The sequence below is a fragment of the Procambarus clarkii genome, chromosome 85 (assembly GCF_040958095.1).
Source record: "Procambarus clarkii isolate CNS0578487 chromosome 85, FALCON_Pclarkii_2.0, whole genome shotgun sequence".
Taxonomy (NCBI): domain Eukaryota; kingdom Metazoa; phylum Arthropoda; class Malacostraca; order Decapoda; family Cambaridae; genus Procambarus; species Procambarus clarkii.
In genome coordinates this window covers 19504093-19530127 of record NC_091234.1, presented here as the reverse complement: position 1 = coordinate 19530127, position 26035 = coordinate 19504093, and the positions used below count along the sequence as shown (strand labels likewise).

General features: G+C 53.1%; 1 protein-coding gene across 5 annotated transcripts in view; it reads left to right on the top strand.

Annotated features, from left to right (window-relative positions):
* The first annotated feature begins 2281 nt into the window (after positions 1 to 2281).
* LOC123746677 (long-chain-fatty-acid--CoA ligase 1) overlaps positions 2282 to 26035 on the top strand; it is a 100203-nt gene continuing 76449 nt past the window's right edge. Inside the window, exons 1-2 of one of the 5 annotated variants that reach the window (XM_045728344.2) lie at positions 2293 to 2475; positions 16942 to 17310. In XM_045728344.2, the coding sequence (XP_045584300.1) occupies positions 16989 to 17310 (322 nt within the window). In that variant the 5' untranslated portion in view covers positions 2293 to 2475; positions 16942 to 16988. Of the gene's footprint in view, positions 2476 to 9919; positions 9997 to 16941; positions 17311 to 26035 lie in introns of those variants that run through there. The other 4 variants (XM_045728345.2, XM_069316763.1, XM_069316764.1 and 1 more) reach the window with 4 other exon arrangements.

Here is a 26035-nt window from a genome sequence, read left to right as displayed (position 1 = left end):
GAGAGGGGGGGGACCCATGTGAGTGTAGAGAGAGAGGGGGGGACCCATGTGAGTGTAGAGAGAGAGAGAGGGGGGGGGACCCATGTGAGTGTAGAGAGAGAGAGAGGGGGGGACCCATGTGAGTGTAGAGAGAGAGGGGGGGACCCATGTGAGTGTAGAGAGAGAGGGGGGGACCCATGTGAGTGTAGAGAGAGGGGGGACCCATGTGAGTGTAGAGAGAGGGGGGACCCATGTGAGTGTAGAGAGAGGGGGGGACCCATGTGAGTGTAGAGAGAGGGGGGGACCCATGTGAGTGTAGAGAGAGAGGGGGGGACCCATGTGAGTGTAGAGAGAGAGGGGGGACCCATGTGAGTGTAGAGAGAGAGGGGGGGACCCATGTGAGTGTAGAGAGAGAGGGGGGACCCATGTGAGTGTAGAGAGAGAGGGGGGACCCATGTGAGTGTAGAGAGAGGGGGGGACCCATGTGAGTGTAGAGAGAGGGGGGGACCCATGTGAGTGTAGAGAGAGGGGGGACCCATGTGAGTGTAGAGAGAGGAGGGGACCCATGTGAGTGTAGAGAGAGAGGGGGGGACCCATGTGAGTGTAGAGAGAGAGGGGGGACCCATGTGAGTGTAGAGAGAGAGGGGGGGGGACCCATGTGAGTGTAGAGAGAGAGGGGGGACCCATGTGAGTGTAGAGAGAGAGGGGGGACCCATGTGAGTGTAGAGAGAGAGGGGGGGACCCATGTGAGTGTAGAGAGAGAGGGGGGGACCCATGTGAGTGTAGAGAGAGAGGGGGGGGACCCATGTGAGTGTAGAGAGAGAGAGGGGGGACCCATGTGAGTGTAGAGAGAGAGAGGGGGGACCCATGTGACTGTAGAGGGACCCATGTGACTGTAGAGGGGCCCATGTGACTGTAGAGGGGCCCATGTGACTGTAGAGGGGCCCATGTGACTGTAGAGGGGCCCATGTGACTGTAGAGGGACCCATGTGACTGTAGAGGGGCCCATGTGACTGTAGAGGGACCCATGTGACTGTAGAGGGACCCATGTGGCTGTAGAGGGGCCCATGTGACTGTAGAGGAACCCATGTGAGTGTAGAGGGACCCATGTGAGTGTAGAGGGACCCATGTGACTGTAGAGGAACCCATGTGACTGTAGAGGAACCCATGTGACTGTAGAGGGACCCATGTGACTGTAGAGGGACCCATGTGACTGTAGAGGAACCCATGTGACTGTAGAGGGACCCATGTGACTGTAGAGGGACCCATGTGACTGTAGAGGAACCCATGTGACTGTAGAGGGACCCATGTGACTGTAGAGGAACCCATGTGACTGTAGAGGAACCCATGTGACTGTAGAGGGACCCATGTGACTGTAGAGGGACCCATGTGACTGTAGAGGAACCCATGTGACTGTAGAGGGACCCATGTGACTGTAGAGGGACCCATGTGACTGTAGAGGAACCCATGTGACTGTAGAGGGACCCATGTGACTGTAGAGGGACCCATGTGACTGTAGAGGGACCCATGTGACTGTAGAGGAACCCATGTGACTGTAGAGGAACCCATGTGACTGTAGAGGAACCCATGTGACTGTAGAGGAACCCATGTGACTGTAGAGGAACCCATGTGACTGTAGAGGAACCCATGTGGCTGTAGAGGAACCCATGTGACTGTAGAGGAACCCATGTGACTGTAGAGGAACCCATGTGACTGTAGAGGAACCCATGTGACTGTAGAGGGACCCATGTGACTGTAGAGGGGCCCATGTGACTGTAGAGGAACCCATGTGACTGTAGAGGAACCCATGTGACTGTAGAGGAACCCATGTGACTGTAGAGGAACCCATGTGACTGTAGAGGAACCCATGTGGCTGTAGAGGGACCCATGTGACTGTAGAGGGGCCCATGTGACTGTAGAGGGGCCCATGTGACTGTAGAGGGACCCATGTGACTGTAGAGGGACCCATGTGAGTGTAGAGGGACCCATGACAGTGACCCATGACGCCTGAGCTGCCTCCACGAGCAGTCTTCCCAGCACGTTGTCCCGCCTCCCCCCTCCCTCCACTTCTCAGTTACCATAACACGCATCCCCATTTTTTCCACCCATGTTTCACCCCCTCTATCCCACATAACCTTAACACCGAAGACACATATAAACCACCACAATGATCACACACTGAAAATCAAACGCGTATTCCCTTCTACTGGCTTGTATTTAATGGGAAAAATATGGTTATTAAAAAAAAGTTTGGTAGCGCGGAGGTTGCGCATGTGAGGAGGGGTTCAGCGCCGCCTCCTCCTGCTCCATGCTACCTCCAGTAACACATGGTGTGTGACTTGCTGTGGAGGTGTTCCGTGCCTCGCTCCCCTGCTGTAAACTCGTGTCAGTGGCTGTAGGTGAATACGCGGCTCCTTGATCCTTGTGCAGTGTAAACAGTCGTGTCTTGAGATCCTTCTCAGCTCACGGGGAAGAGGATGAGTGAGGTGGATGCCGGTAAGTATTCATATGGGGTTTATATGGGGTAATATAAAGAAATAGTTTCCTTTTCTTGAGGGTAAGTCATTCTTCGGAATCTCCACATGGGTCGTGTGCATGTTCATCTCTACACTCTCGGCACAATACCTGCTTCCACACCTGCACCACACCCTCCTCCATACCAGCAGCACACACCCCTCCTCCACACCAGCAGCAGCACACACCCTTCCTCCACACCAGCAGCATACACCCTTCCTCCATACCAGCAGCACACCCTGCTCCTCCACACCTGCAGCACACACCCTTCCTCCACACCAGCAGCATACACCCTTCCTCCACACCAGCAGCACCACCACAGCCTCCTCCACACCAGCAGCACACCCTGCTCCATACCAGCAGCAGCATACACCCTTCCTCCACACCAGCAGCACACACCCTTCCTCCACACCAGCAGCACACACCCTCCTCCACACCAGCAGCAGCACACACCCTCCTCCACACCAGCAGCAGCACACACCCTCCTCCACACCAGCAGCACACACCCTCCTCCACACTAGCAGCAGCACACACCCTCCTCCACACCAGCAGCAGCACCCACCCTCCTCCACACCAGCAGCACCACACACCCTCCTCCACACCAGCAGCACCACACACCCCTCCTCCACACCAGCAGCACCACACACCCTCCTCCACACCAGCAGCACCACACACCCTCCTCCACACCAGCAGCAGCACCCACCCTCCTCCACACCAGCAGCAGCACCCACCCTCCTCCACACCAGCAGCACCACACACCCTCCTCCACACCAGCAGCACCACACACCCCTCCTCCACACCAGCAGCACCACACACCCTCCTCCACACCAGCAGCACCACACACCCTCCTCCACACCAGCAGCACCACACACCCTTCCTCCACACCAGCAGCAGCACACACCCTTCCTCCACACCAGCAGCACCACACACCCTCCTCCACACCAGCAGCACCACACACCCCTCCTCCACACCAGCAGCACCACACACCCCTCCTCCACACCAGCAGCAGCACACACCCTTCCTCCACACCAGCAGCATACACCCTTCCTCCACACCAGCAGCACCACACACCCCTCCTCCACACCAGCAGCACCACACACCCCTCCTCCACACCAGCAGCACCACACACCCCTCCTCCACACCAGCAGCACCACACACCCCTCCTCCACACCAGCAGCACCACACACCCCTCCTCCACACCAGCAGCACCACACACCCTCCACACCAGCAGCAGCACACACCCTTCCTCCACACCAGCAGCAGCACACCAACCTCCACCCCCACCACATTCGCCACAATCCCATACCCCCCCACCACATTCACCACAACCCCCATACCCCCCCAACATTCACCACAATCCCATACCCCCACCACATTCACCACAACCCCCATACCCCCACCACATTCGCCACAACCCCCATAACCCCCCCCCCAACATTCACCACAACCCCCATACCCCCCACCACATTCACCACAACCCCCATACCCCCCACCACATTCACCACAACCCCCATACCACCCCAAACATTCACCACAACCCCCATACCCCCACCCACATTCACCACAACCCCCATACCCCCACCCACATTCACCACAACCCCCATACCCCCCACCACATTCACCACAACCCCATACCCCCAACATTCACCACAACCCCCATACCCCCCCCCCCCAACATTCACCACAACCCCCATACCCCACCACATTCACCACAACCCTATACCCCCCCCAACATTCACCACAACCCCCCCACCACATTCACCACAACCCCCCCACCACATTCCCCACAACCCCCATACCCCCCACCACAACCTCAACATCCATTTAAAGCACTATTAGTGTGGGTCACACCATTGTGATACCAAAGATAATATTATTATCAGCCTTCTTGTCTATCCAAATTTTATATAATAAACATTTCACCAGGCCTAAACACTAATATACACTAGACCAAAAAGATGTTTATGGACATTTGAGATAAAAGGCGGGGGGGGGGGGGGTGGCGTAGCCTAGTGGGCTACATCTGCTTGGATTTGTTTATACCTGTGTCCAGTACAGATGGACTCTGCATTTACAATTATGATTATTTTACTTTGAACTAATGTAAGATAAAGTAGAAACAATGCATTAATGTGGATGGATTTCACTTTTGTTAAAAAGTTTGTCACAAACTGTGATTTTTATTTATTTTTTTATTTTTTTGCATATTTATATAGCAAGAATGAACCCAAGTTGTCACCTGGAAATCCATAAGTTGCAGTGCATTGAAAATAATAGTGACCCCGTTATTGTGCTTCCAAGACGGTTGGCAAGCATGCGATCCTTGCCAGCTGCTTGCTCAGTCTCGTAAACGCTTAATAACACAGTTTTGACATTTTGCGGAGCAATTGTGCACTTATTTAACACTACATGTAGACAGGGAAACCAATACAAATCCAAATTTGACTGAAATATGGAACACTCTTCGGCAACCGCAGGATGTCGTCTGGATCGATGTGGAAGCCTCGCTGCGATTGGTCCTCGCGGATCAGGCGATGTTACCCTCCCACGGCCCGACCAATCACAGCGCGCCGGCTTTTCTCACAACCGTTCTCCGCTCTCTCACTTTGTTTCACTCAGACGTTACATCAACGTAAAGCTTAAAACTCGTATTACATGCATAGGTGATGTAATATATAACATTCATTAGGTAACAATATATATATTCCTGCATTTGTGTTTATGAATTGACGTCAGTAAGGCCTCTCAGGGCGTGTGAGAGCGGGAAAAAGGTGTATTCACACAGTTTCGCTCTCACCACGAAGCGACCATCGACCCAGTACAGGTAGTTTGATAGTCCTCTCACAACCTGGTACAATGACCAGAGAGGAATGGTTAGGCTAGTTAGGCTAGTTAGGCTAGGTACTCTCCCCTCATCCCTCCCTCACACCACCCCTCACATCCTGCACCTTAAATCATTCATAATACAGAAATACAAGATTTTTGGAGGTACAAAAATTCGTACAAAACTGAAAACTTTTTTGATAGTTGTGTAAAAAGTTTCAACATTTATTCATTATTATTATTAAGGCCAAATGACAAATGTAGGTTGGCATATTATTATTTGTTTAAATCCTAGCGAATGGTGTGGGTGTGTGGGTGGGGAGTTAGTGGGTGTGTGGGTGGGGTGTGTGTGGGTGTGGGGGTGTATAGGCTGAGCGCAGTGCCAGGGTCATGCAGTACGTGGCCCCAATGCCACATTTTCTTAAAAAAAATGATCGAGACATGTTCAAAATTGATAGAGATTACACTTGAGACAGTTAAGCAAGTCCCAGCTGTGTCTGGGTACAAGTGACAGGATGAACAACCCAGCGGGTTTTCTTCCTATTGGGGAGTGTTGTACATGCTTCTATGGGTGTGTCCACTCACAAGATGAGTGGTGCTGCCCAATAAACTCGCCCCTCGGGGCAAAATTTAAACAAATTTAATTTAAGTCACCTATAAGTTGGTACGTTCATGAATAGGCCAATTAAACCGAACTAAATACCTCTTAAAACCACAAAAGTGATAATGTACAATACACGGGCTTTTGAAATTAAAAGTCACGTTGTCTATCATTGATATTGTAAAAAACAACCCTAACCTTCCCCTAGGCCTAATATAGCACATGTACTAAAGTATAATATTTCGTACATTAGGCCAAGGATAGGCTAGGTACGGCTATCGTAACAAGATGGGTTGTTTGAACTAGGTCATTACCTAATGTAACTAAAAGCATTTTGTGGCAGCTTTATTTAGTGCTTTACCAGGTCCCATGCACCACAACCAGCCTGGTGCTTCACCAGCTCCCATGCAACACAACCAACCTGGTGCTTCACCAGCTCCCATGCAACACAACCAACCTGGTGCTTCACCAGCTCCCATGCACCACAACCAGCCTGGTGCTTCACCAGCTCCCATGCACCACAACCAGCCTGGTGCTTCACCAGCTCCCATGCACCACAACCAGCCTGGTGCTTCACCAGGTCCCATGCAACACAACCAACCTGGTGCTTCACCAGCTCCCATGCACCACAACCAGCCTGGTGCTTCACCAGCTCCCATGCACCACAACCAGCCTGGTGCTTCACCAGGTCCCATGCACCACAACCAGCCTGGTGCTTCACTAGCTCCCATGCACCACAACCAGCCTGGTGCTTCACCAGCTCCCATGCACCACAACCAGCCTGGTGCTTCACCTTCTCCCATGCACCACAACCAGCCTGGTGCTTCACCAGCTCCCATGCACCACAACCAGCCTGGTGCTTCACCAGCTCCCATGCAACACAACCAGCCTGGTGCTTCACCAGCTCCCATGCAACACAACCAGCCTGGTGCTTCACCAGCTCCCATGCAACACAACCAGCCTGGTGCTTCACCAGCTCCCATGCACCACAACCAGCCTGGTGCTTCACCAGCTCCCATGCAACACGAGCCTGGTGCTTCACCAGCTCCCATGCAACACAGGCAGTCCAGTGTTTCATAATTGCGTTGCTTTCAGTGGGAGAACAGGTTGTACTCAAACCCGTCTCCGACACTCACTAGGATACTAGCCGGCAATCTTTCTTTTAATTTTAAGCTAAAGTGAGTGACATTTGGCCAAGAATCAGATAACACTTGGGAGGTATATGAAGACATGAGAGCTGGGATAGGAAGGTTAACTGAAGGAACCGGTTATCTTGCGTTGATTTCGGGGCTCAACGTCCCCGCGGCCCGGTTGCTGGACTGGTCAACCAGGATGTTCGACGCGACTGCTCACAGCCTGGTTGATCAGGTAGCATTTGGAGGTGTTTATCAAGTTCTCTCTTGAACACTGTTGAGGGGTCGGCCAGTCCCTTATGTGTTGTGGAAGCGTGTTGAACAGTCTCGGGCCTCTTGCCTAACCACTTAGACCATCGGGGGATCGAACGCCGGCCTGCAAGAAATAAGACTCCTCGCTGTACCGACTGTCATCCAAAGCAATCCGTAGATCATAGTCCCAAGCCGATTCCATTCCCTGACAGTCTAGTCAATGTTATGAAGTGTGAATGTTGATGGCTTTTAAAAGCTGTAGCTAAATGCATAAATAAAGGTATCTTCAGCTCACTAGTAAATAGGGCGCTCCGAGAATAGAACTACGTTCACCGAGCAGATGTAAATATTTCTTGAAATATTTCTTGAAATAATAGTAAATATAATATAACAGGTGAATTACATATTAAGACTCGGTTAAAGACGCGGCATTTACTACCTTATTGTGGGAGTTATAAGCACAATATACCTCACTGTGGGGCATTGACCGGCGCACAATATACCTCACGGGGGCATTGACCGGCACAATATACCTCACTGGGGGGCATTGACCGCCACAATATACCTCACTGTGGGGCATTGACCGCCACAATATACCTCACTGTGGGGCATTGACCTGAACAATATACCTCACTGGGGGGCATTGACCAGCGCAATATACCTCACTGGGGGGCATTGACCGGCGCACAATATACCTCACTGTGGGGCATTGACCGACGCAATATACCTCACTGTGGGGCATTGACCGCCACAATATACCTCACTGTGGGGCATTGACCGGCACAATATACCTCACTGTGGGGCATTGACCGACACAATATACCTCACTGTGGGGCATTGACCGGCGCACAATATACCTCACTGTGGGGCATTGACCGCCTCAATATACCTCACTGGGGGGCATTGACCGACACAATATACCTCACTGTGGGGCATTGACCGACACAATATACCTCACTGTGGGGCATTGACCGCCACAATATACCTCACTGTGGGGCATTGACCGACACAATATACCTCACTGTGGGGCATTGACCGACACAATATACCTCACTGTGGGGCATTGACCGACACAATATACCTCACTGTGGGGCATTGACCGACACAATATACCTCACTGTGGGGCATTGACCGGCGCACAATATACCTCACAATGATAGCAATCAAGAAATCAATACAAAACATGATTGTGTTGGGTGGGAATATAGAACAAATCATATTGTTTACATTCGTTCCACAGCTACCGTATGTACGATAATTTAAAAAAATAGCCCATCCCTACATGTAAATAAATCATTACCACTGTAACTTGCTTAAAGATAGTATTACGGTACAGTTTTTTTGAACCCATTAATCCATTATGCTATGGGCTCCAAATGTTTCCGCCTACAGGAATGGGGTTGTATGGGGTGTTCCTGTATTCCTACAGCTGTTGCCAGCTGTATGGGTATGAAGTCGCAAGCCATTCACTGCACGACCGCCCAAGTGATGGCTATGGAGAATACTCTATAAATTTTACAATAGCCTAGTGTTCACAGGAGGATTGTGAGATTCCGAAGTGGCACTTCCACTGTCAACCACAGGACTTACAGGAAGTGCCTTTTTAACGCGGCCGCCCCCACCCACAGGATTGATATAAGGGGCCTTTGTAAAAATTCCACTTTTACAGGGCACGAGGTGCTCCGGTAACACTTTCTACACTGCTTGCTGGGTGGGTATCGGGTGTCCCTCTAACCTTTCCACGTCCAGTGATGCCAAAACTTGATCAACCAGAGCTGGACAAGTGAGCTAGGGAAGCGCTGCGCTAGGCGAGTGAGCGAGCTAGGGAAGCGCTGCGCTAGGCGAGTGAGCGAGCTAGGGAAGTGCTGCGCTAGGCGAGTGAGCGAGCTAGGGAAGTGCTGCGCTAGGCGAGTGAGCGAGCTAGGGAAGCGCTGCGCTAGGCGAGTGAGCGAGCTAGGGAAGCGCTGCGCTAGGCGAGTGAGCGAGCTAGGGAAGTGCTGCGCTAGGCGAGTGAGCGAGCTAGGGAAGTGCTGCGCTAGGCGAGTGAGTGAGCTAGGGAAGTGCTGCGCTAGGCGAGTGAGCGAGCTAGGGAAGTGCTGCGCTAGGCGAGTGAGCGAGCTAGGGAAGCGCTGCGCTAGGCGAGTGAGCGAGCTAGGGAAGTGCTGCGCTAGGCGAGTGAGCGAGCTAGGGAAGCGCTGCGCTAGGCGAGTGAGCGAGCTAGGCAAGAGGAGACCACTGCTGGTCTCCTGACCTTGGCAATCTTCGACTTCCGTTCCTAAACTTCCCAGCCGGGATATGCACGATAATATTATGTCAACATTACGATTGTCCTGTAAGTTACTAATTAGGGAAAAGAAAATTAATCTTGCCCTAATTGCAAATCGGAGCAATACCCCCAATAGTATGAACGCTGGGATGTTCATACTTCACTGTGTAAAAGCTAAGCTGTCATTACAGCAGTGTGAGGTGCAGTATGGGGACAAAAGCTGCTGCTTCTGATTTCTGCTGAAACTCTGGTTTCCCTTTTCTGCTGCTTCATGTGTACCACGCGGTTGCCGGGTCGGCAGCAGCAGCAGCAGCAGGCAAGACCGGTGGTGGGAGTGCTGCTGCTGCAGTCACTGTTCTTGCATCACTGTAGCTCGCCGCGGGGCCGGTCCACCCGTGCTTGACACGCCTGCTATATATTGGTCGTGTGTACGATGAACATGTCTAGTGCTAGCCTTATTCAGGGGTGGGAGTTACGTTTTGCTCTTCGGCAAGTGTTGTGCTATGATAAATGGTGAATATCGTATCGTCAGGCACCGAGGCTTGAGTCCTGGTGATAATACATGAGAGAGAGAGCTAGCTAGAGGCAAAGCTGTGCGTGTGGCCACTATGGAGGTCTCTGCCCTCGTCAGCACAGACAGGAACCCTCCAGATAACTCTATGATGACGTGTGAATATCCGCTTCTCGTCAGCCTTTGCGGCGAATTATGTCGCTAGACATTACTTGATCTTCAGAAAACTAAACAAACTTGTTAATCTACATTCATAGCCTAGATACAAGCACGTGTTTCTATATTGACTCAATAACTTGAAACGCGATCACAATAAGTCGCCCACACCTTATTAATGCAATTTGAGGTTTAATCAGGCAAAACGTTCTCCAATTGGCAATTGCTTGATGAAACTAGAAGTGAATAGTGTTATCAAATGATTATATCTTGTATTTAAAGTGGCTAGGACTAGCCAGCACAGGTATAGGGCGTGCCAGGAACACGGTAGAAGGCAGTTTGCATGTGCTGAGAATAGCAGAGCTTCCTTGGTTTGACAGTCACGGGGGCGCTGCCAGTGTGCTGCTGCTCCGCTGCCAGCCGTACGATATCTGGTGGAATATTAGATAAAGGTTTATCAATATTTAAATAACGACGGGATTTTTTTTAGTTGTCACGTTTACCATGGCAATGAAGTTCGCATCTTTGCCATGGCTTTTGTTTCTGTGGGGGAAGCCTGACAAGGAGAAGCGTGTTTGGCAACTAGTTTTGTTATGGTGTCGAATATTAAAGGAATTCTTGCCCTGTTAATGAGAAACTATTGCCCCCTTAATGGGAGAAAATTGCCACCATTCTTTATGAGGCTGTCTTTATTTATATAGTGCTTCACTACCTTTATTTTTCCTTTATTGCACAGCTTTATTTAAACTATTTTGTGTATAGGATGTATGTTATATTAATACTGCAGCTTTAATATATCTAAAGGCTAAGAAAACCGCCAGGCTGACCCAAACAGTATAATCCTGGAGAGAGCAGGACAATCGGGAGACATTACTAAGATAAAGTTTGCCACACGGAGTGGCAGGGGCCGGAATGTGGTATTTAACCATTCAACTGGGCGGCCACCGTATCCAGAAAGCATGGTAATTAAGGCTTGTCCTGGAGCGGACGTTGACTAGGCTAGTGGTCAAGCTTGGGTAGCAATTTTTGTTTATTGTGCACCCCATACTCATCCTTTGAGCGGTAGCGCAAAAAGCATTACAGAGGGCACAGAAGGTCTTTATCAGACCTCGTCTTAGATTATTACATAAACAATTTCATCTATCATTCGCACCTTATAGTTACAACGTCAGCTAGTTACAGAGAAAGTGATATTTCAAGCTGGGGTAGCGAGCCTAGCCTCATCCTCTTCCAGAATTTCACCTCCCCGTCCCTCCTTCGATGTGCAAATGGTTTCGAAAGGATAGATCTATCCTTTCGAAACCATTTGCACATCAAAGCAAAACGCGCCTAGCCTAGCGTAGCCGGCTTGTGAAGGACTTTTCAGATGTATTTTAAAACTTGTTTATAGACGTCTTAAAGGAGCAAATTATTCCAAAGGTTTGCTACTCAGAGTAGTTCCTCTGTCTTTTCTGAAAGATGACTTGAAAGAATGAGAAAGTTAGCCTATAAAAGATCTCCAACTGCCAAGATCTTCAGTAGGTTAACCACTAGGTCAATTATCGTTATACACGAGGAGCACAAATAGCTGTTTACAGTGTTGAACAAATTATATATAGATAATAGGGGTTATTCACAAAGGCTAGGCAGATGCGGTCTGAGTGAAAATGTTTAGTCTAGTAAAGTCAGCCCAGTGTCAGCCACTCATAGATATTTATTAAGGTACATCAGGCTTTTGTGAACGTTTTGATGAATATATAAATCAGTTAAACTAGTAGAGTGAATAGCTATATAAATAATAATAATAATATTTATTTAGGTAAAGGTACATACATAAAGAGATTTTACAAAGTTTGTTGGCTTTATAGATAGAGCTAGTACATACAATGCCTAAAGCCACTATTACGCAAAGCGTTTCGGGCAGATACTATTGTATCTGCCATATAATGTGGTTGTGCATAATGCAACTGTGCATAATGGTTGTGCATATGGTTGTGCAACCATAATGTGGTTGTGCAAGCGAACCTTCCATAAACGCATATGTTGCAGGTTGGGGGGTGGTTGTGTGGTGCAACACATACACACTAACTCGTCCTCTCGACTAGTACATCTCATTTTTAATGGTCCCCAACGTATAAATTACAAAGTACTATGAAGAGTAACGGCTCCTTCGTGTTTTCTATAACTCGGTAGGTTAGGTGGGTTGCTTAGGTTTGCAAGTTTCTGGTTAGGCTAATCCTTGTTAAATTGTAGATAGGAATTTAAATCCTTGTAGTGACACATGGATTTTACCACAACACATTAAGTCTACACTTCACAAGCAAGAAATCACACATCTCTAGGTACGAAGTGGGAGCCTCGTAGCCTGGTGGATAGCGCGCAGGACTCGTAATTCTGTGGCGCGGGTTCGATTCCCGCACGAGGCAGAAACAAATGGGCAAAAGTTTCTTTCACCCTGAATGCCCCTGTTACCTAGCAGTAAATAGGTACCTGGGAGTTAGTCAGCTGTCACGGGCTGCTTCCTGGGGGTGGAGGCCTGGTCGAGGACCGGGCCGCGGAGACACTAAAGCCCCGAAATCATCTCAAGATAACCTCAAGAATTACTGACCCTTCCCAGGATGCAACCCAACTTCAGATAACTCAACTTCCGGGTACCTATTTACTGCTAGGTGAACAGAGGTGTTAGGTGCAAGGAAACATGCCAAACTGTTCCTGTCCCTCCGGTGATTTCATCACGAAATTCTCGATTGTGAATCAAGACCGAACCCAACTGTACTGCCGAGATCCTACTAGCACTTACGAACCTGTACATCTTTTCTCAATCTTTGGCGGCTTTGTTTACAATTATTAAAGTTAATGAGCTCCGAAGCACCAGGAGGCTGTTTATAACAATAACAGTTAAATGAGACGTTTTCATGCTTGTAAACTGTTTAATAAATGTAACCAAAGCCGTCAAAGATTGAGGAAAGATGTAAACGTTCGTAAGTGCTTGCGTAAGTCCTTTCGTGAATCTGGCCCCTGTTCCAAATAGCGAAAATTAAACAACAATGCAAGTTTGAAGCAAACAAACACGGGCCAAATACTGTGCTTACACCAGCACACTGACCATGCGTAGGTTATACTGTTACATACAACAGTTTACATGGGGAGGGTGGGAGAGAGAGAGAGGAAAGGGCAGCGTGTTGCCTCACTCCGGTCTCCAGGTCATCTGAATGCTCCTCCTTCCTCGGGCGGGAAAGTCCGAATATCAATGCGTGAGTTACCAACTGGTCTTTTCCACGATTATCTATTCACGACTATAGATAGTTATAAAGCAACTTTCATGAGTCATTTCTGCAGGCATGAGTGCCACAAGGACAGCCGTATAAAGAATTAGACGGGGAAGTGACAAGTATTACGATTAAATATGTATCTAGTGAAGGTGTTAGAGAACAATGGACCCCACTCAGGGCAAAAGTTGTTTTTAGTGGGTAAGTAAGAAAGGTAGCGTTGGAAACTTTATATATATATAATATATATATATAGTGGGCTATACAGTATATATTTTGTTCAAAGCTACCCCTTGTTTCACTAGATAATGCAGGGAACAGACGTCCAGGATTAAAAAGGCATGAAAAAAGAAGAGAACTTTGAAATGAGTACATCAGAATTAGTTAGCAGCAGAGTTGTAATTTAAAGATAAAATAATCATAAATGACTGCCCAAAGCTGTTACTTAGCCACATATGGAGGAAAGCAACTTTAAGAGATGATATAATGAGGCTGAGGCGACAAGGGAGCAAGTTTTAAGGGGCTGGGTGGCTGAGTAGACAACGCCCGGTACTCGTAATCCTAGGGCCCGGAGATCGAACCCGGAACTTTAGGACAACAAATCCCAAGCGTTGTCCACTCAGCCGTCATCCACTAACACAGATTTTTAATAAAACACTAGAGACTGACCAGAGACCTTTGAGAAGTGTGTATAGTGCAACCCGTTCTCACACTTGCTTTAGTCAATATTGGCTTATTTAATAAGTGCATTTGTGACATACTAATTGATTGTAAATATTTTAGTTTACCTTGTAAAGCTTCATAGAAAACACCGACCTCACCTAACCTTCTTAGTATGATAAGCAGGTCGGTATTTTCTATGAAGCTTTTCAAGGTAAACTAAAATATTCACAATCAATTAGTATGTCACATATGCACTTATTAAATAAGCCAATATTGACTATAAGCAAGTGCGAGAACGGGTTGCATAGTGGCAAATGCAATCTGGCTATTCAAGGCTTCGAAGTATGATATTATTGACCGTGTTACTAAGGTGTATTCCTTCCAAAGTACTGATAAAGTACTTTGAAAGTATTCACTTCCTGGAAGTGAAGAATGGAGTGCCTGGGATGGATACAATTTGGAATAAATAACATGCTTTTAATATGGAAAAGTCATGCTCGGCAAACTTGACAATATTTAGTGACAAGATCACCAAAATATGACACTAGTCAAAAATTGCATTTTTCTAGCCTGTCAAAAAGTATTAGATATTGAACTGGGGCTTTTGACAAGTAGGAAACAATTCCCTTCTCATCGCCACACCCCTGCTGCCTTCACCACAACCCTGCTGCCTTCACCACACCCCTGCTGCCTTCACCACAACCCTGCTGCCTCACCACAACCCTGTTGCCTTCACCACAACCCTGCTGCCTCACCACAACCCTGCTGCCTCACCACAACCCTGCTGCCTTCACCACACCCCTGCTGCCTTCACCACAACCCTGCTGCCTTCACCACAACCCTGCTGCCTTCACCACAACCCTGCTGCCTCACCACAACCCTGCTGCCTTCACCACACCCCTGCTGCCTTCACCACAACCCTGCTGCCTTCACCACAACCCTGCTGCCTTCACCACAACCCTGCTGCCTTCACCACAACCCTGCTGCCTTCACCACACCCCTGCTGCCTTCACCACAACCCTGCTGCCTTCACCACAACCCTGCTGCCTTCACCACACCCCTGCTGCCTTCACCACAACCCTGCTGCCTTCACCACAACCCCATAACAACACCCCCACCCCCGCATTCACCACCTCCAACGAATACCCACCCTCCCCACCTTCAACCCCCCCACCCACCAACACCCCTCCCTCACCCCTACCATCATTCCATATAACCATCACAGAAGCCGCAAGAACACTTGCAGCGGAAATAGAGATCGTGACCAATTTTGCCATTTAAAGTTGAGTGACCCCCAAAGAAAACCCGACACCGCCATGCAGAGGTCTACCCTCCGCCCATTTTCCCACCTGGACACCCATTCTCCCCAACACTGGACACCCCACCATGACGCCCCATCACCCATTCACACACACACAATACCTTCCATACCCAGCAGGACACTCCACCCCTCCAACGGGGTGAGAATAGCTTGAGTTACCTCGTCCCTTTGTCAGTAAAGATGTTAATAAAATTTATACCCCAATAAACTTGTTTCAATTACAACCCCCACCTCTCACTCCTACAATCATACCCCCACCCCTCCCACACACAATCATACCCCCACCCCTCCCACCCACAATCATACTCCCCACCCACAATCATACTCCCCACCCACAATCATACTCCCCACCCACAATCAAACCCCCACCCTTCCCACCCACAATCATACTCCCTCCCACAATCAAACCCCCCACCGACTCCCCCCCAACCTTCGTGTTCACAGCCAAAACGCATCTATACTATAGAAGTCTGGGGTAAGGGGCAGGTATGCATTAGTCTGGTTTAGGTAGGCCTACGTTAAATGCTATTAAAAAATATTAGCAATTATGAACACCCTCTAGGTCTTTTTCATGGGGGTCTAATATAACATATGGCGTGTGATTAACTTGGAGATTTTTATTGTTATAAGTGAATAATTGTTTTTTGTTAGACTCGTACTTATTAATATATTTTCTGAGAGAAAGGGCGGAGGAGGAGATAGATGGATGGATGGATCCCACATCACACACAAGACGGTTCGCTAAGGTATTTTAAAACCTTCCTAACCTTACCCGAACTAACCAAATCTAACCCAACAGATTTGTCACAGCCCCCAAAGGAGATTAGCAGTCTAACCTACACTAATACGCCCTAACCTAACCATATGTATGGTTTTGACAATGAAAAAACAAGCTTTGTCGAATGTACCCTGCCTCGTCCACCCCCTGCCTCGTCCACCCCCTGCCTCGTCCACCCCCTGCCTCGTCCACCCCCTGCCTCGTCCACCCCCTGCCTCGTCCATCCCCTGCCACCTCCATCCTTCTGCTCTCCTAAGCCACCAGCTTCATGCCAAACTCTTCCTGGAATCATGTCTATCCACCCACTATCCACCCAGAGGCCCTTCTCCACCCCCTGCCTCTACCCTCTTCCTCCACCACACCCCAATGCTTCCTCCCATGACTTGCCCCCACCCCCCATCCTGTCTGAGCTCTCCTCCGCCAGCTATGAGGTAACGCTCAACGTAGGTACTGTAGGTGTGGGCCGAAACAAATGGGTACCTAGGTATGTACTGGGACAGATACGTGCTGTATATACAGGGATGTGTGTACTGGTGTTGTATCACACGCTGTGTTTGGTATACATTTTATAGGAGCACCGAGTGTTGACTCGCTAATGGACTCGTACGCACGTTTTCAACACTTGCAGGGTGTTAATGTGATGTCTTCTCGACCGGATGGTCCTCGGAAGCACTTAACAATGTTTTCAATTTTCAGGGCTGAGAGAACAAAGTGCCTAGTGAACTGGTTAAAGTGTGCTAATCATGAGCTGTATTGTGGAAAGTGTCTCCCGGGTGAAGCTGGCAGCCGCTGCTCCACACGGGGTAGACGACGCTCTGGGTGCAGCAGCAGCAGCAACAGGCGCCGTAGGACAATTCACGGCTGCTGTGCTTAGTAGTGCAGAGAGTGCATTACGTGCAGCTACGGGGGATGCAGTGGGCGTGGCGAGGAAGGCAGCGTCATCGAAGCCAGCCAGGGAAGCGGCCGAGATAGCCGGCAATGCACTAGAGGGGGCGGGGATGACACTCCAGCAGGCTGGCTACGCCCTCAAACACCTGCCTCCACTTGCCCAAGTGAAACCTAAAAGTAAGAGAGACTCGAGGTTGAGCAAGTAATGTTATTATACACGGTGGTGGACTTCCTTGCTACGCAGCTCTAGGTATTACTTGCCTGATCCTTTGGGCGCCTTGCTGCTTCAGTGACGGGACCATCTTAGTTTAGGTCCGGGCTAGCCTAGTGCTGGACGATGTTTGTGTAGTGTTAATAAGGTCCGGGCTAGCCTAGTGCTGGACGATGTTTGTGTAGTGTTAATAAGGTCCGGGCTAGCCTAGTGCTGGACGATGTTTGTGTAATGTTAATAAGGTCCGGGCTAGCCTAGTGCTGGACGATGTTTGTGTAGTGTTAATAAGGTCCGGGCTAGCCTAGTGCTGGACGATGTTTGTGTAATGTTAATAAGGTCCGGGCTAGCCTAGTGCTGGACGATGTTTGTGTAATGTTAATAAGGTCCGGGCTAGCCTAGTGCTGGACGATGTTTGTGTAATGTTATAACATCCGTGGAGTGTGAGGGCTTGTGGGTCCACTAGTTGTTGAATCCCAGTGTGTGTGTGTATACTCACCTAGTTGTGTTTGCGAGGGTTGAGCTTCGGCTCTTTGGTTCCGTCTCTAAACAGTCAATCTGTGTATGTGCGTCGGACTAGGAAGCATGATAAACCCTGCATGGTGCCTTCCTACTTACGTGGAGCATGAAATAGCATGTGGGTCTTGGATTTCATGACGATTCTCCGTAACAGTACACACCGATACCTTTGTCCACACCCTCCCGCCCTCCCTCATGCCCTCGCGCGCTCCCTCGCGCCCTCCCTCATGCCCTCGCGCGCTCCCTCACGCCCTCGCGCGCTCCCTCACGCCCTCGCGCGCTCCCTCACGCCCTCGCGCGCTCCCTCACGCCCTCGCGCGCTCCCTCACGCCCTCGCGCGCTCCCTCACGCGCGCCCTCGCGCGCTCCCTCGCTCCCTCGCGCGCTCCCTCACGCCCTCGCGCGCTCCCTCACGCCCTCGCACGCTCCCTCACGCCCTCGCGCGCTCCCTCACGCCCTCGCGCGCGCTCCCTCTCGCCCTCGCGCGCGCTCCCTCTCGCCCTCGCGCGCGCTCCCTCTCGCCCTCGCGCGCGCTCCCTCTCGCCCTCGCGCGCGCTCCCTCTCGCTCTCGCGCCCTCGCGCGCTCCCTTGCATGCTCGCGCGCGCTCCCTCACGCCCTCGCGCGCGCCCACGCCCTTCCTCACACCCGCCCACGCCCTTCCTCACACCCACCCACGCGCGCCCTCACATTCATGCATGCCCTTAAGCCACGCATGCCTTAGCATCCAAGCACGCCCTCACACCCACCCACGCACGCCCTCACACCCACGCACGCCTTAGCATCCAAGCACGCCCTCGCACCCACGCACGCCTTAGCATCCAAGCACGCCCTCGCACCCACGCACGCCAACACCAACCTGCACGCCTCACGTAAGATAAAAGCGTACACCTGATGGGTCACGGGCGTCGTGTTCAGTATGGTCCTTGTGTCTAGTCTGTAGCCCGGGGTGGCGGGGGAGAGCCCGGGGTGGCGGGGGAGAGCCCGGGGTGGCGGGGGAAAAAGAGCCAGGGGTGGCGGGGGAGAGCCCGGGGTGGCGGGGGAGAGCCCGGGGTGGCGGGGGAGAGCCAGGGGTGGCGGGGTGGCGGGGGAGAGCCCGGGTGGCGGGGGAGAGCCAGGGGTGGCGGGGGAAAAAGAGAGCCAGGGGTGGCGGGGGAGAGCCCGGGGTGGCGGGGGAGAGCCCGGGGTGGCGGGGGAGAGCCCGGGGTGGCGGGGGAGAGCCCGGGGTGGCGGGGGAGAGCCCGGGGTGGCGGGGGAAAAAGAGCCAGGGGTGGCGGGGGAAAAAGAGCCCGGGGTGGCGGGGGAGAGCCCGGGGTGGCGGGGGAGAGCCCGGGGTGGCGGGGTGGCGGGGGAGAGCCAGGGGTGGCGGGGGAGAGCCCGGGTGGCGGGGGAGAGCCAGGGGTGGCGGGGGAAAAAGAGAGCCAGGGGTGGCGGGGGAGAGCCCGGGGTGGCGGGGGAGAGCCCGGGGTGGCGGGGGAAAAAGAGCCAGGGGTGGCGGCGGAGAGCCCGGGGTGGCGGGGGAAAAAGAGAGCCAGGGGTGGCTGGGGAGAGCCCGGGGTGGCGGGGGGAAAAAGAGAGCCCGGGGTGGCGGGGGAGCCAGGGGTGGCTGGGGGAGAGCCCGGGGTGGTTGGGGGAGAGCCCGGGGTGGTTGGGGGAGAGCCAGGGGTGGCGGGGGAGAGCCAGGGGTGGCGGGGGAGAGCCAGGGGTGGCGGGAGAGAGCCAGGGGTGGCGGGGGAGAGCCCGGGGTGGCGGGGGAGAGCCCGGGGTGGCGGGGGAGAGCCCGGGGTGGCGGGGGAGAGCCCGGGGTGGCGGGGGAGAGCCCGGGGTGGCGGGGGAAAAAGAGAGCCAGGGGTGGCGGGGGAGAGCCCGGGGTGGCTGGGGAGAGCCCGGGGTGGCTGGGGAGAGCCCGGGGTGGCGGGGGGAAAAAGAGAGCCCGGGGTGGCGGGGGAGCCAGGGGTGGCGGGGGAGAGCCCGGGGTGGTTGGGGGAGAGCCAGGGGTGGCGGGGGAGAGCCCGGGGTGGCGGGGGAGAGCCCGGGGTGGCGGGGGAGAGCCCGGGGTGGCGGGGGAGAGCCCGGGGTGGCGGGGGAGAGCCCGGGGTGGCGGGGGAGAGCCCGGGGTGGCGGGGGAAAAAGAGAGCCAGGGGTGGCGGGGGAGAGCCCGGGGTGGCGGGGGAGAGCCCGGGGTGGCGGGGGAGAGCCCGGGGTGGCGGGGGAGAGCCCGGGGTGGCTGGGGAGAGCCCGGGGTGGCGGGGGAGAGCCCGGGGTGGCGGGGGAGAGCCCAGAGGTGGCGGGGGAAGGCAGGAGCAGGCATCGAGGCCCCCCACACCAGGATCCCGCACCGCCACAGGCACATCCACCACAGGAGCCCCGGGCACTCCATCAACATCTTCCTCGCAAGACACTGAAGCCCCATATTCTCTCACGTCCGCCCAGGCGACACCACCATGGGAGGCCAACTGAGAGACCTCCTCGTACACTTCCGATTAGGACGCAGGTCATCCGAACTATCCACCTCCACCACACTCGCCCCACCGGGAGCATGGGAATCCAGAGCAACCGGAGCAACCACCACCCGGCGGCCCAACACCCGCAGGAGGGCGCGGAGTAGGATCCCCAGCCTCAAAGCCCTCAGGGAGAGCACCCACCCCCTACAGCTGCATGCACAGGACCCTCCAGGTCCCCCAGAGGGAGGAAATTCTCCTCCTTGAAGAGACTGACACGTTCCACGAGGCCTGCATGGCACACTGCAGCCAGGTGCTTCGACAAGCGACACCTGAAACCAGGTACGTGGATGTCGAATCCCATCAGCATCACCGAAGATGATGGCATCCGTAAGTCGCATAGTCAACGTCCTCGTCTCATTCGGTACGCCCTTCAGCTGGCCAGATGAAATCACATTCTTGCCAACGTGTAACACACGCCCAAACTTCCCTAAGTGACGCAGCAACAGATCGTCGGGAAATTCAAAGGGCGCACAAAGGGAGCCGGTCGGCCGAGCGGACAGCACGCTGGGCTTGTGATCCTGTGGTCCCGGGTTCGATCCCAGGCGCCGGCGAGAAACAATGGGCAGAGTTTCTTTCACCCTATGCCCCTGTTACCTAGCAGTAAAATGGGTACCTGGGTGTTAGTCAGCTGTCACGGGCTGCTTCCTGGGGGTGGAGGCCTGGTCGAGGACCGGGCCGCGGGGACACTAAAGCCTCGAAATCATCTCAAGATAACCTCAAGATAACCATGGACACTCATGCGACGTTCCGCTACGATCTGATACGGCGACAGTCCCAGCATCCCTGGCAACACACGAGAGACATCTCCCGTCACGCAGGGTGCAGTCGCACCTCCACAGATCTCCAGTATCATCTATTGATACTGGTAATGGCTCAAAAGGGCCACCACTTACGGGCTATTCATGCCCGTGCCACCTTTTGGGTGGCTTAATCTTCATCAATCAATCACCTGGCAACGTGAAGGTGCGCCATCAACGGCTAAGAAAATCCGCGAAGACATCCATGGAACTAAGCTTCACCGCCTGGTGGCTAGATATGGTCTGAACACACTGACATTGGTCACTGAAACACCGCTGGGTTATCCACAATGCTGGAGAACTAGAGGCCAGCCGTCAACGACCGCTTCACATGGGGTAAGGGATACAAAACATTACACAGGCATATCATTTTGATTGGATGATATCCAATCGCCCAATCATAAATCTCTACAATAAATATTTACCATTGTCCGCTATCTTTTCCTTCCTCTGAAACACAGAATAACATATCCCAAACTAAGATATACCCCAGACTGTCCAAGATATCTGACAGGAGGCGCGTCAGTCTGTCCATTCGCCCTTGGTAGTGACTGTGGAGTGGCCCCCTAATCCGGATATTAACGTATCATTGTACTGATTTAGGGTCAACTCACATTCATTGTTGATATCCTCTCTGGGTATGGCTGTCTCCTGTCTTCTGGTGCTCTCAGCCATGTCCTGGCCCCCCTGCCCCCTGGTGTGGGTACAGCAGTGTCCTGCCCCCTGCCCCCTGGTGTGGGTACAGCAGTGTCCTCCCCCCTGACTCCTGGTGTGGGTACAGCAGTGTTCTGCCCCCTGCCTCCTGGTGTGGGTACAGCAGTGTCCTGCCCCCTGCCCCCTGGTGTGGGTACAGCAGTGTCCTTCCCCCCTGACTCCTGGTGTGGGTACAGCAGTGTCCTGCCCCCTGGTGTGGGTACAGCAGTGTCCTCCTCCCTGACCCCTGGTGTGGGTACAGCAGTGTCCAGCCCCCTGGTGTGGGTACAGCAGTGTCCTCCTCCCTGACCCCTGGTGTGGGTACAGCAGTGTCCTACCCCCTGGTGTGGGTACAGCAGTGTCCTCCTCCCTGACCCCTGGTGTGGGTACAGCAGTGTCCTACCCCCTGGTGTGGGTACAGCAGTGTCCTGCCCCCTGACCCCTGGTGTGGGTACAGCAGTGTCCTCCCCCCTGACTCCTGGTGTGGGTACAGCAGTGTCCTCCCCCTCTGACCCCTGGTGTGGGTACAGCAGTGTCCTGCCCCCTGACTCCTGGTGTGGGTACAGCAGTGTCCAGCCCCCTGACTCCTGGTGTGGGTACAGCAGTGTCCTCCCCCTCTGACCCCTGGTGTGGGTACAGCAGTGTCCTGCCCCCTGACTCCTGGTGTGGGTACAGCAGTGTCCTCCCCCTCTGACCCCTGGTGTGGGTACAGCAGTGTCCTGCCCCCTGACTCCTGGTGTGGGTACAGCAGTGTCCAGCCCCCTGACTCCTGGTGTGGGTACAGCAGTGTCCTCCCCCTCTGACCCCTAGTGTGGGTACAGCAGTGTCCTGCCCCCTGACTCCTGGTGTGGGTACAGCAGTGTCCTCCCCCTCTGACCCCTGGTGTGGGTACAGCAGTGTCCTGCCCCCTGACTCCTGGTGTGGGTACAGCAGTGTCCTCCCCCTCTGACCCCTGGTGTGGGTACAGCAGTGTCCTCCCCCTCTGACCCCTGGTGTGGGTACAGCAGTGTCCTGCCCCCTGACTCCTGGTGTGGGTACAGCAGTGTCCTCCCCCTCTGACCCCTGGTGTGGGTACAGCAGTGTCCAGCCCCCTGACTCCTGGTGTGGGTACAGCAGTGTCCTGCCCCCTGACCCCTGGTGTGGGTACAGCAGTGTCCTGCCCCCTGACTCCTGGTGTGGGTACAGCAGTGTCCTCCCCCTCTGACCCCTGGTGTGGGTACAGCAGTGTCCTCCCCCTCTGACCCCTGGTGTGGGTACAGCAGTGTCCTCCCCCTCTGACCCCTGGTGTGGGTACAGCAGTGTCCAGCCCCCTGACTCCTGGTGTGGGTACAGCAGTGTCCTCCCCCCTGACTCCTGGTGTGGGTACAGCAGTGTCCAGCCCCCTGACTCCTGGTGTGGGTACAGCAGTGTCCTCCCCCTCTGACCCCTGGTGTGGGTACAGCAGTGTCCAGCCCCCTGACTCCTGGTGTGGGTACAGAAGTGTCCTCCCCCCTGGTGTGGGTACAGCAGTGTCCTCCCCCCTGACTCCTGGTGTGGGTACATCAGTGTCCTCCCCCTCTGACCCCTGGTGTGGGTACAGCAGTGTCCTCCCCCTCTGACCCCTGGTGTGGGTACAGCAGTGTCCTCCCCTCTGACCCCTGGTGTGGGTACAGCAGTGTCCTGCCCCCTGACCCCTGGTGTGGGTACAGCAGTGTCCTCCCCCTCTGACCCCTGGTGTGGGTACAGCAGTGTCATGCCCCCTGACCCCTGGTGTGGGTAATTCAGTGTGAGTCGACCCAAGATCATGTAGACATGCCACCCATTAGGAAGAAGGCAGTAGGCCTACTGAACAACGAAGCAGCAAAGTCATTCCTGACATTCACAATCGTCTGAAAAAGTGGAATTAAACTACGCTGTATTAGTGCTAATGTTAGCGTGAGTTGCTCACATTAGTTATTAGCAAATTTGCCTCCAATCCAAGGTTTTGCTTACCTTTTGTGTGGGGGGGGGGAAGGTGATGGTGTAAGGAGGTGCTGCTCCTACCGGAACACTGGCAGGAGCAGCAGCAGGAACAGCAGCAGCAGGAACAGCAGCAGCAGCAGGAACAGCAGCAGCAGCCAAGGTAAGTAAGTATTGGCGATTTGACCTGGAGGCGTAAGGCTTCCCCACCTGCGACCTTCATCTTCTGCAGGTGATACTGGGGGATGGGGGGGTAGTGACTGTTCCTGGGGAGGTACTGGGGGATGGGAGGGGTGTGGGTACTGGTCCTGGGGAGAGGGGAACGGTGTCGGGGGAAACTGGGGCTTCAGGGCATCTTGGCTAGTTCCACCTACCTCCAAGGTGGATCAGAGTGTTTGATGTGTAGTGCTTTAGCGCTGTCAAACAGTCGTCTAACTCTCCAGTCACCTGGGCTCTAGCAGACTCGAACCACGGACCCCAGGAGTAGGAGGCCGAACCTCACAAGTGAGGACGGCCCCTCAAGCAGGGGCCTGACAGCTGAGTAGACAGCACTCGGGAATCGTAGTCCTGAGGCTCCGGGTTCGATCCCCGGTGGAAACAAATGGGTATAGTTTCTTTCACCCCTGATGCGCCTGCTCACCTAGCAGTAAATAGGTACCTGGGAGTTAGACAGCTGCTACGGGCTGCTTCCTGGGGTGTGTAACAGAAAGGAGGCCTGGTCGAGGACCGGGCCGCGAGGACGCTAAGCCCCGAAATCATCTCAAGATAACCCAATTGCTTCTCCATGTCTTGGGAGAGAGTGCATATGTATATACATACCACTGTGTATATACACATACACAGTGGCATACCACAGGGCAGTGGTATGCCCAGTTGCATTTTACATTACCACAGGGCGCGGCGAAGGTCACCTCTGGAAACTGCCGGATAGCGATTGTTCAAGTGATGTCTATCCGGCCGGAGGGCGAGAGTGATTATAAGCCTGATTCACAATAGGATTTTGTTGATTATTGTGTGTGTGTGGGCTGGTAGTGTGGTGGCGGGTGGTGGTGGTGTTGTGGTGGGTGGTGAGGGTGGTGGTGGTGGGTGGTGGTGTTGGTGTGGTGGTGTTGTGGTGTTGTGGCAGGTGGTGGTGTGGTGGTGGGTGGTGTTGTGGTGGGTGGTGGTGTTGTTGTGGTGGTGTTGTGGTGGGTGGTGAGGGTGGTGTTGTTGTGGTGGTGTTGGTGTGGTGGTGTGGTGGTGGGTGGTGTTGTGGTGGTGGGTGGTGTTGTGGTGGGTGGTGTTGTGGTGGTGGGTGGTGTTGTGGCGGGTGGTGGTGTTGTTGTGGTGGTGTTGTGGTGGGTGGTGAGGGTGGTGTTGTTGTGGTGGTGTTGGTGTGGTGGTGTGGTGGTGGGTGGTGTTGTGGTGGTGGGTGGTGTTGTGGTGGGTGGTGTTGTGGTGGTGGGTGGTGTTGTGGTGGGTGGTGGTGTTGTTGTGGTGGTGTTGTGGTGGGTGGTGAGGGTGGTGTTGTTGTGGTGGTGTTGGTGTGGTGGTGTGGTGGTGGGTGGTGTTGGTGTGGCGGGTGGTGTTGGTGTGGCGGGTGGTGTTGGTGTGGTGGTGTTGGTGTGGCGGGTGGTGTTGGTGTGGTGGTGTTGGTGTGGCGGGTGGTGTTGGTGTGGTGGTGTTGGTGTGGCGGGTGGTGTTGGTGTGGTGGTGTTGGTGTGGCGGGTGGTGTTGTTGTGGCAACCCGTTCTCGCAAATTCGTATAGTCAATATTGACTTATTAAATAAGTGCATAGGTGACATACTAAACATAATAGATACCCTTAAAAAGCTTCATAGAAAACACCGACCTTACCTAACCTTGTTAGTATGTTAAGATAAGCATCTTATAGCTTCGTAATTAAAATTGTTACTTAACTTATTATAGGTATAGGTTAAGTAATAATTGTAATTACGAAGCAATAAGATGCTTATCTTAACATACTCACAAGGTTAGGTAAGGTCGGTGTTTTCTATGAAGCTTTTTAAGGGTATCTATTATGTTTAGTATATCACCTATGCACGTAGTTAATAAGTCAATATTGACTATACGAATTTGCGAGAACGGGTTGGTTGTGGTGGTGTTGGTGTGGTGGTGTTGTGGCGGGTGGTGGTGGTGATGTTGCGGCCTGCGGAGCCGTTCGACTCCCACACTAATCGTAACAGACAGTAGATAAACTAACTCGTGTCCAAAATACATTCATCTTCCATATAATAACTCATCT